Below are 12064 nucleotides of genomic sequence, written 5' to 3' on the forward strand. Positions count from 1 at the left end.
ATTTGCTTTCTATACCCATAGATCTTTGCTGACTAGGCTTATCTTTTTCTTTTCTAATAAATGTACATCTACACTTGAGCTCCATTTCTCTATCAAATCAATGTAAACCTTCTATCGGAGCACCAGCAAACCTCCCTGCGAGGATGTTGGTCCTGTGCTAGTTCAGATAAAGGCTGTTCTTCTTGTACAGTTCCATCTTCCCAAAAAATTGTCCCTTTGATCCTGGAACCTAAAGTCCATCCCTTTGCACCATTCCTTCAGCCATGCATTTGTCTTGTGGAATGAAAACAACTATTTTAAGAACATCAATAAAATGACAGCTTGAACATCAGTTTAAACATTTACTTCACAATCTTAGCCTCAGCATTGCCTCACATTTCACTTAGAACGTGTTTGGTCAGCTCTTGGACATTCAGTTCAACTCAAGGTAAATTGTTTAGATTGCACACTCAATTATCAAAGGAGACAGATGGTGTCTCAACCAGAATGTATATTAGGCTTAGTTGTAACTATGAAAATTTCCAGATTGTTTTCCTCTGTAGGTTTCAGAAAGAGTCAGAATGGAAAGAAATAAACAACTTGAGATAATAAAATAAAATATGGTCCCAACATACTAAAAATTACAAGCACAGTAACTGTTAATGTAATGATGCAAAGCCTATAATTGATATATAAATAAAGAGAAAAAATTTCCAATGATATGGTACTGGTTGAATAGCAAATCAGTTTTTGTAAAGTTTGGAACAGGCTTTTGCAGTAAGTACCATCTATTTCAAACTAACACCTGGTAAAACTCTATGAATGAAGTATTAGCAATAAAGCACAAGTTAATCTTCATGCAAATGAAATAAAATTAAATATAGTTGATTAAGTGTACTGTTGAATAAGAAATGTTCACCAAATTGCAAACTTAGAACAAAAAAATGCAGCAGAAATGAACAAATTAGCATCAGAATACTGACATTCTGCTTTTCCCTCACCACAACAATACCAGGTGTTTTAGGTGCTTTCTACGCAAATTAAAGGTTGTAACACTCGATACAAGCAAACTCTGAAGGGAATGAGCTTAAAATATAAATAAATAAAATTTAAAAAGTAAAGTAGTAGTCAGCTCAGAAGCAGCAAGCAATGAATCCAGATTTTATTCTGAATTCAAGAAACATACAGCGCAGCACTGAGTAAAAGAATTTGAAGATAACTGAAAAATGTGAATTGCAAATGTATCCAACATTTGAAAACATATTCAAGCTATTTTCAGGTGCAGGGTATGCAGCATGTAACTCAAGAACATGAACTTTTATAAATATTTTCCTGGTTTGAATAGATTTTTTGGTAGTAAAAAAGGAACAGCTGTAAATTTGATCAGAAATGTGATGATTCATTTGAATAACTGCCCAAAACTGAACTCTGTTACAACACATCTTTCCAAACATGCATCTGGATTGCAAATTTAATGCGCAATGGCATGAATAGGTGAAAATATAGCTGTTATCTCAAAATGATAGTGCATACATTTGTATGTAACTGACATTATAAATGAAATGGCGAATGGAGCAGACACAGATTGGTGAGAGGAGTACAGTGATAAAAGCAAATAAAAGAAATTGCAACATGTTCAAAACATCCAGCAAAAAAAAATCCTCCTGGCTTTCTTTTTTTTCCCCATGCACTTTTATGGATTCTTATTTGTAACCTCTGGCTTCTATTTTCCAGAGTATTTTACCAAACCTCTACAGTTGGATCAAAAGGGTCAAGTTTTGATTCTCCCTTCCACATGAGATCTGCTTAATTTCTCCCACTGTCTACCCCAATCACCCTCATATCATTCCTCAGTAAAGAAGCTAAAATCAACACAGAGCATGGGAGTTATATTATGTTTCTCAATCCTTAGAGACTGGCATCTCAAAGTGGTACAACAATGAGCAGTGTGTTCTTTTTAGCCCATGAATTAATGGATAAGCATACCACACAGTTAAAAAAAAAACAGATAAATTACAGACTCATTGATTTAAATTGCAAAATACTGAACACGATAAACTGGTATTTTGCAAGGAAGGGAGGAAGGATAAAGTAGGAAAAATCCTGCAATCCAGACACACATTTTAAAAATGTGGGTCGCATGGCAGTTGAGGAATCCTTTGGTTTATTTTTGTTCACGAATGAAATATTTGGAGAAAGTGCCAGAAGGCTGTGCTACTGCTGAAGGTGAACACTGATGAAAATCAATGTTTCAAGACTTGCTCGGGACATTTCCTTTCATTCCCTTACAGATCTTTATACTCTGAAAGACAAATTTGGGACAGAAATTCTTTTGCATTATTCCAAAAACAATGCCATTCTCTGCAGCAAAACAATTGGCAGCTGAAAATTTTCACTCCTGGGATTTGGATGGGATTTTTGTTTACCTGATACTTTTAATTCCCTCAGTTAACAGTGCAAAATTCCTCTCTGTGATGATTTTCAAATGCATAATCTGAAAAATGTGTTTTATTTGCTTTCAGAAAAAAAAGCACCATATTATTTTAAGGACCAATGCTTCAATTACATTCTTTAAACTCAGTGAATCTTGTGACCTCAAATCAACTGCATTGTCAGGAAGGTCAAGTTGTTAATCACTCTTAGTTTCATCGCCTCCAATCTACAGCTGCTGATTTTTGAGAGTCTCAATTCAATTCTCGTTGCTGCACTGTAGTTTTATTCAAAAGCCAGATTCAAACAGAGAAGATTTAACTGACATTCCTGTTAGATGTGCTTAGGATTCTGTATTGTATATTATAGCATTTCATATCATTTTTCTCAGGATTCACCTACCAGGAGCACCTGCCTGCATCCCCAGTGGGCTTCTTAAAATTGAAACCCACTGGAGATGTTTATTACTAGCCTCTCCAGAATCCTTTAATTTCCTCAGAGCACGTATGCACCCCTCTCCCCATGTTAGTGCAGCATGCATACATCAAATATCAAAACTTGGAGGAGTCACGCGATGGAGTAGTGGCCGGACGGTGAACTCCAGCCCTCTCCAGAAAAGTCGGGAAAAACAAGAGAAAACACAAAGGCACAGAAATAAAAGTTACAGAAAAGTGAGTATAAAGGTGGAAAGAAGATGGCGACAAAAAAAGAAAAGTCGAAAGCAACGGTAAGAAGAGAGGAAGAGAAGACAAAGGAGGAAAAAGGTGAAGGCCTTACCTGTCTGAAGAGGCCCGCTGCGGAGAGAGAAACCCGCTCCCTCAGGTCGGTAAATAATGGACTACAAAAATGGCTCGCAGAGCCGAGCAAAAGTGCGCAACCGCGCATGCAAAAAAACACACCGACAGGAGGGGGGACCAGCTGGGGAGTCGATCTCCACAGCCGGCAACGACAGCTGCAGAACACCTGCAGCAAGAAGAGACCACAGAAGACAATAGAAACAAGATAGAAGAGGAGGAAAGGGCAACAAAGAAACAACAGATGGTCAACCCAGAGGAAGAAGAAGAGGAAGAGTATGGTGAAATAGAAGAAGAAAAGATAGGCAAGGTAAAGGATATACTTGCTCTTATTAAAGGATACATGGAGTCATTTAAAGAATGGCAAACACAGGAATTTAAGGATTTAAGAAAAAGAATAAACAACACAGAGGAGAAAATAATTAAAATGGAGATGACCTTAACAGAAATGGGAAAGAAAATGGACAAGATGGAAGAGCGGGCAGTAGCAGCAGAAATGGAGGTAGAAGACTTAAAAAAGAAATTGGAGAAATCTAATAAAAAAACGAAAGAGACACAAGAACAACTAGCTCAAAAAATAGATACAATGGAAAACCATAACAGAAGAAATAACATAAAGATAGTGGGCCTTAAGGAAGATGAAGAAGGCAAGAATATGAGGGAGTTTATAAAAGAGTGGATCCCTAAGACCCTAGGATGTCCAGAACTACAGCATGAAATGGAAATAGAAAGGGCACATAGAGTATTGGCCTCTAAACCACAACCACAACAAAAACCAAGATCTATTGTAGTAAAATTCCTAAGATATACTACAAGAGAAAAGGTACTGGAGAAGACAATGGAAAAAGTAAGAGAGGGCAACAAACCACTGGAGTATAAAGGGCAAAAAATCTTCATTTATCCAGATATAAGTTTTGAACTCCTAAAGAAGAGAAAAGAGTTCAATACAGCAAAGGCGATTTTATGGAAGAAAGGGTATAAATTTATACTAAAGCATCCAGCGGTATTGAAAATATTTATTCCAGGACAACAAAACAGACTATTCTCGGATCCAGAAGAAGCACGAAAATTTGCAGAACAATTACAAAAATAGACTGAGGGAGGAAGACGGGTAATGAGAGTTAAAATGATCACGACTGATATGTATGTGGGTAAAGACAAAAATAGACTGAGGGATGAAGACGGGTAATGAGAGTAAAAATGATCACGATTGATATGTATGCAGGTAAAGAGGTATAAGAGTGAATAGAGACAATGAGCATACATGAATGTATCTGTACTTAGAGGAAAATATAGATAGTATAGACAAGAATTAATAAGGGAAGGTAATGGAATAGAGAGAATAAGGAGGGAATTAAAAGAGGGACCTTTGTGACATATGAAAAGTGAAATCTTTTCTGGGGGAGGCGGGGAATAGCGGTCACTGCAAAATCAGTTGACGCTTGCGAGTAGATTCGCAAATCCAAATGGAGAGGGGAGATGTGGTTGTCCGACAAGGGATAAAGGACAACTCAGGAGGTGAAGGGGAGATTGGGGATAAATAAGATAGAAATAGGAGAATAAGGAAAATGTTAGATGTTGTAGGAATGTTGTCTTATAAAGAGTTGAAAATAAGAAAACAGAAATGGAAAAGGAGGAAAGGTAATGATGGAAAAACGGAAAGAGAAGATAAACAAAATATAAAAGGGCTACGCTGAACTATATGTCTTTAAATATTAATGGAATACATAACCAAATTAAAAGGAAGAAACTACCAAATTTAAATGAATAAATGTATTCCATTAGAAAAAATAACATATTGGTTAAGAAATAATATTGAAATATTCGAACAAGTATAGGAGCCTTACATTAAATACAATAGCGAAAACCTACCGGGGACAAACATTACCTAAGTTGATGGAAGGAGAAGGAAAGAAAAGAATGGACTCAGTAGAATTTCTGGTGTAATTTTGTTGAATGACAACATTGTCTGACTGGCTTAATGCAACCTAGATTGTATACCTAAAATGGATGAGAGGGGGGGGGTGGGGGGGTGGTTTGGGAGGAAAGGGGGGGGGGGGGGAGAAAAAGTCACTGTATATGTGTGAAAAGAAATAGTGTATATCATGGCTAATGTGATTTATGGTGTGAAAAATAAAAAAATTTAAAAAAAAAAAATCAAAACTTGAGTAACTGACAAAATGCTGGCCTACTGTGATACATTTCTTCAATAACTAACTGCATTGATTGCATCTATAAGGCTATGGCAATGGTTGAGAATTTGCAGGCTCAAAATGACATGCATGGCGGAGGGATTTTAATTTTTACAGGACTTTTATACTCTCGGGATGATTTTTGTAAACCTGGAAAGCAATTTCTAAACTATTGTACTTCCTTAACTCTATTTTCCACAACTCTAATACCTTGTAGAAAAATTAATTGCTTGCAACAATTTTGTGTCATTCTAAATGAAGAAAATTTGGTTTATTTTGATGACTGTTTAATTTCATTTTTTTAAAATCACAGTTGAAAAGTTAATGTAGCCCTGATGTGCTGAATATCTAATCATTTTCCTCTTTATTTTAGATTTCCAGCTTCTGCAGGACTGAGGAAAATTCAAAACCTCTTGTCAGTAAATTCCTGATCTTCTTCTTTATGTGTTGATGTATCGTTTTTAGATTCAATTGGAAAGGTTCAGTGACAGGAGTAAGGGCATTAAGCCTGTCTCACCAATCAGCCTGTTCCACTCCAATGGCAATTTAATGAAAGCACATCTATTTGAAAAGCAGAAAAATGGACAACTTTCATCCATTCCATTTGACAGTAGAGGGCTCAATAAAAGGCCCCGATTTGAAACCTTGATTGACCATTTATTCCTCCCCATAAATCCTGCCTCACCTGGTAAATCCCTCCAGCTTCTCATTGTTTGCTCAAGATTCCAACATCTGCAGTTTTCGTGTCAAAAACCCTTTTTCCACTGGCATCTCAGTTAATTGGCCATGCAGTGTCCAGGAATAGAAAGCCCTTTGTGCTGTTTCCACTGGGCCACCTTTACCAGGGACACTGATTGCTTTTCCACTGAACACGACTCATCCCTGGGGATTGGAGAATCTACTGTCAAATGGAATGGATGAAAGTTGTCAGAATGCTGGCGTTAGCTGATGCTGTGGATATGAGTAGGGGAGAAGGCCATTAATCCTTGGTGTGATTTGACATCTTTTGACTGTTTTCCCTTTCCACTACACCCTTAATCATTTAATTCCCCGTTAATTCCTGGGACATGGTACCAGTGGAAAAGGGGCTTCAGATATGTGCCAGTATATTCACTGGGCTTTACTGACAGGGAAGTGGCCCATTTACCTCATTGTGATTGGTTACACTATTGTCATTTATTTATAACTAATCCATGAACAGTGTGACAAAGTGCAATTAAGTTTATAATTGCACTGAAACCTGTAATGAGAGCTAAACTATTTATCTGGTCCTCAACAAATTAATTTTAAAATTATGGAATGTCAAACCTCAAAAATATTTCAAAATTCCAAATCCTTTTTAAGCAATTTTTAAAAAAAAATCTACTTTGGTATTATAACTTCCACCATTATCTCATTGTCATTCTGCTCCCCATAAAACATTTAACACATTTATTAAAAATTATGCTTTTTATTTCCTGGTTTGCTCTTGCAGTGTTTTCCAATGGCTCTTACAGTGTTTTCCAATATGACTGCATTGTTTGCATGTTGACATCATTGAAAATCAAGTCAAAGATGCTAGAAATCTGAAATAAAAACAGAGAATGCTGGAAATTCTCAGCAGGTGAAGCCGCATCTGAAGAAAGAGGCCACGTTCAGGTGGAATGCCTAGAGAATGCGGCTCCGGAGTAGGCTGCGGGTGTCTACAAAGGGACATTCGTGTGGACATTCGTGTGCCACCTGAAAGGTCCGAAGCAGGAAGAGGGGCCGCAGAGCAAACGCCGGCTCCTGAGTCTGGGCAGAGGCAGCAGTCTGACAGCTCGCCTACCAGCTGCCTGACAGCTCACTTCCCCGCTGCCTGACAGCCCCCCGGCATGGGACTATGGGGCTGGAGCGGCCGGCGCGGGGCTTCAGTCCCTTGATGTCTTGCGCCGACTGCTCCAGCCCCGTAGTCCCGTACCAGGGGACTGTCAGGCAGCGGGGAGGGTAGGTGTTGGCAGTGGGGACTCCTGTCCCACACTGTGCCCAGTACACACAGTGTCTCCTTTCTCACACTGCCCCGGTCCGCACAGTGACTCCTGCCCCACACTGTCCCCGGTCCTCAGCGGGGAGGGTAGGTGTCGGCAGCCAGGAGAGTAGGTGTCACCAGTGGCGAGGGTAGGTGTCAGCAGGTCGCCAGCTGACTGTCAACAGCCTGTCCGCTGCTAGCAGCTTTGCCTGAGCTGCTTTCAGGTGCAATGGGGGATTCTTGGAGCAGGATATTATTACTTACAGGAGAAGGGTGAGGTAGGTAAACCTCCTGGCTAAGTTCTCCACTTTCAGGTAGCCACCCGACAGCTGCATAGAAGTGCAATAGGCTATTTACAGTCTGGAATTGTGGCCGCCTGAAAGTGGCTGGAGAAAGAGTTAACAATTCAGGTCAAAAACCCTTCACTAAAACTGTTTTATTTCAATTCTGACAAAGGGTCTTTGAAATGTTAATGTTGTTAACAATTCCAGCAGTTTTATTGTCGTCTTCCCTGCTAGTGGATTCAAGGGGTCTCTATAAATTTACAGCTGATAGCAAGTGTCAATGAGAATGGCAAAGCTCAAGCCACAGAGATCTTAGAACTTTGAGGTGCTTTCTTTGAGGTCAAGAGCAGGAATGATCACTGTGGTGCTCAGAAGAAAACAGAAATAATTTTATTTAAGGTTGTAAGACAAAGAAAATCATTAATTGCAGAATATTAAGATAAATGTGACAACTGATGATTTGGTTTAGTAACTTCACAGACTGAAGTATCATCTTGTAATATTTAATCACAATATACTTACAAATAATTCATGGGTTCAAAAGTATGATCTGCTTAAATGCTACCTTACATTAAAATTATTTTCTGGTTTATCATACAGACTTCATCAGTGGGCACCATCTTTTTTGCTGTGTTTTGAGGTGACAATGAAATAAAGAAAATATTGTGGATAAAGATGAAATGTTCAAAGGATAAAAAAATGTTCCCCCCCCCCCCAACTCCTATGGTGCTCTTGTCTGAAAGAAACCAAATGTATTTTTGTTTTTTGACATTATAAAAGTTTAGCACACATTTTAAATATTTAACAGCAATAGATTCATCAGTTTTGCTGTTCATGGCTGTTTACTACTTGAAAGAAAGTTTAGTGTAAATTTTCAACGTTTAATAGCAATAGATTCATCAAATTTGCTGCTTATGGCTGCCTACTACTTTAAAGATAAATTCATAAGGAACAACCAGTTTAACTCCAAATCACCAAACATGCAAAAAAACACAAACAAAAATATTAATAGCAAGATACCTTTGTTATCTTCAGAAGATGTTAAACCTGAGGCATAGAATAGTTGTTCAAAACTTAGTGGATCATTAAACATTTGCAAAATGGCAACTACAGTACTAATGCATCCTTCCTGTATATAAATGCAATAACAATGGTCACTATATCCCCAGTTTATAAAATTAGTTGTGTCCCAACACTCTGCATGGCAACAAATCAAACACATACGTTGTGATTGAGACACTACTTTTGTACGACTACGGCCTCTGGAATCAGCAGCGTCACCACCACCAGTGGCAGTTCCCAAAAGTAGCTGTCTGTTTCGAATTCGACCTATAAAGAAAGAAAATATGTCAGTAAATTAAAGACATTGGCAAATATTCATGATCTGCTCAATGCACAGGTTTTATATTGCAAGGAATTCACATAAAAAGGGAGTGCTGAAGATAAAAATTATATTATCAAATAAATATGATTAAATTTAGTAAATGATCCTGCAATTCACTAACAATGTTTTTTGCACATGCAATACAAAAATATAATAGAGCATAAAAGTCTCATTCTAGGTTTGGTCATTTCTTTGGCATTCTGGATTTCTAGGGATCACAATCAATGCTCAACAAGCCAATAATAAACTTATTATGAATTTTGGTATTCACACAAAGAATACATACAATGGACAATAAAATAGTTACTTTTTAAATCAAAATAAGGGAGAAGACTTGAGTGTGAAAACATGCATTGATAGGCTGAAAGATAATTTCTTCTTAACAGCCATCAGGCTCTTGAATGAACCCCAGATTTTCCCCTTCATTATAATCCTATACTCTGTAAATTGTGCTTTAATGTAATAGAATTGTAATATTAATCTTTAGGTATATAAAATTCTATATATATTTTTAGTAAAGTTATTTTATGGATAGGACACAGGACACACACACACACAAAATTACACTCAAAGAGAAGCCATTTTTGGAGTCGCAAAGTCTGGTAAGCAACCCCAATAAAACTTTGTTCATTGAAATATCTTGGACAAATGGAGGACATTCAATGAAACAAAAGACTCATTGTTTGCTTACCTATGTTGTTAGAATAGAAACTCAGAAAGCATCTGTTTAAACAAAACAGGCTTTTGCTTGTGGTCAGCAGGCAGATTGTTGGCATTAGCTTGTAAAATTTTTGGAAGAGATAAACTTCAAAGACAGCAATGATGTCATGTCACATGATTAAAGACATTTTCAGAGAACATATTACTGAAAATAGAGACATCAAAAACCAGAATAAAGTGTTTGGCCATCCTGTAAGTCACATAGGGTTGAAATGCTGAAGCATTCTATGAATAACACAGATTGACAGTGGTTCCAGAAGGGATGACCACTCTGCTGCTTCTCTTGGTCAAAAGAAAGCAAGATCATTCTTGTTTCTGAATCCTAACTATTTTAATGGTTATTTCATCAGACTTATACCCAAGTTTGTGAAATCATGGAGGAAGAAAACACAAGTACTCTAACCTCCATGCAATAGGGGGAAAACATTCGCATGAAGAAAAAATTATCTGAAAACTCAAGAAATTTGTGAGTTTTCAGATGTCTGATGTCTCACACTTATTCTATAATTGCTTTTGAGAATCTGAGTTTCAAAATGAAACTGACTGAACTTTAAAATCATCAATTCAGAATTATGCCTGAACTGTAATGGTTTTGATTTTGCCACACACACATAAACATACGCATAGAAGGATTAAGTTTAGAGTTAAGGAAGGTGTTATGCTATTAATAATTGTTTTGAATATACCATTGTCTTGGTGAATTTCCATTGTTGCTGATCTAGTACCTAACACTAAACACATCTGTAGGTCATGCTCGAGATAACCTATCGGTCTGTTCACAGAAAATCCCTTCTCACTGAACTAGAAATTTTGTGACAAATAAACTTAAATTTAAATACATTTTGAGAAGTACAATAGGAATAGAAAGTGAAACGATACAGTTTTACATAACAAAAACATAGAAAGCAAAATTAATCAAATAATGAAGGAAATTAATGTCATAAATCATACAAAAGGGTAACAGGCCCTTCAACAACCATAAAGTTTTCACACGTCATGTTTGTCCACAGCAATGAAAAGTATGGAATTTCAGGAGGAGGTAAATGATTGAACTTGAGACAGAAATAATTTGCAGTTTATTGAGAAAGAAAAGAATAGTAAGTTGCATCCCTTTTTGTATGAATTTCTCGCAGGCAATAAAAGAAATATACATTGAATTTAAACTGATAAATCGTTTGGCAAGAGTAAAGTGATTTTATAAAAAAATGTGAAAAAAGGGCAAAAGCTGTGGAAATAGTGAAATAATGACATGATTCTAAATAGCACAATATTGCAAAGAAATCTGGAGTATTGATGGAAATGAATCTGAAGATGGCTGCAACACCTGTATTGTATGTACCCAACTACTAAGATATAAGAATGAGGAGATTCTGGGACAGTTTGTCAGAAGGACGGAAACAGATGTCTCCTGCATCACAAAAATCTCCACAAAGCAGAATAGCTTGTAACCCATGTAAGCAGAGCTTCACGATTGTGAATCAGGAAGATACTTGAGCAGTTCAGATCCACACGTGAAATAATTCAATACAGGATCACGCTATTTTGAATCTCACCTCAAAAAAACATGAAAGCAATTTCCTTGCAGTCACAGGGTTGTGTCCCCAGGAGGTGGTTGGTGGGAAAGGATGAGTGGATGAGGGGAGGTGCGAAGGGAGCAATCCCTTTGGAAAGTGGAGAAGTAGATACGCATTCCCGGTGGTGACTTTCAGTCCGTGGTGTTAGGCATGCAAATGACCATGCAAGTGACTTTTAGTTGCCTCCTTTCACTCTCTTCCTCCTTTCTTCACATGTCAGGTGATACTTGCTACCCTTCCAATCTGTGAAATTATCCTAGATTCAATATAATGTTGGAAGATGGCATACATTCATTATTTCCAAAGCTCCCATCATGAGTTTATCAGATTCTGGGAATTTAATTTCCATTAATTTCTTTAAAAAAAAGCTTTTTTTTTAAAAAAAAACTAATACTATTCTCTTTCAGTTTCTTATGAAATCTAGACCCACGTTTTCTCCACTACTTTCCATGGGTTTTCTGCGTCTTGATCCATGAAGACAATCGCAAAAATTTGTTCAACTTCTCTACCACTTTCTTATTCCCAACATAATTTCTATTTTCTTTGTATACTCCATTGAACTTTTAATTATGCTTGTTGTCAGTACTGAAAGTTAAAGTGAGACTGGAGTCACACATTGTCTGGAGACTCTGGACCAGGAGGGAGTATCCAGTTTTCATCCCTCAGGAGCATTGATTCCCTTCCCACCCCCCCTCCACTACTAATATCACAGCATTAAAC

At 37.3% G+C, this 12064-nt stretch overlaps 1 protein-coding gene across 25 annotated transcripts in view; it reads right to left on the reverse strand.

Moving 5' to 3' along the window:
* Positions 1 to 12064, reverse strand: part of LOC138755198 (CLIP-associating protein 2-like) — a 378019-nt gene that overhangs the window by 171087 nt on the left and 194868 nt on the right. For all 25 annotated transcript variants that reach the window (XM_069920727.1, XM_069920718.1, XM_069920728.1 and 22 more), the window contains one exon: positions 8891 to 8995. In XM_069920727.1, coding sequence (XP_069776828.1) covers positions 8891 to 8995 — 105 coding nt within the window. The remainder of the gene's footprint in view (positions 1 to 8890; positions 8996 to 12064) is intronic.

The sequence above is a fragment of the Narcine bancroftii genome, chromosome 2 (assembly GCF_036971445.1).
Source record: "Narcine bancroftii isolate sNarBan1 chromosome 2, sNarBan1.hap1, whole genome shotgun sequence".
Taxonomy (NCBI): domain Eukaryota; kingdom Metazoa; phylum Chordata; class Chondrichthyes; order Torpediniformes; family Narcinidae; genus Narcine; species Narcine bancroftii.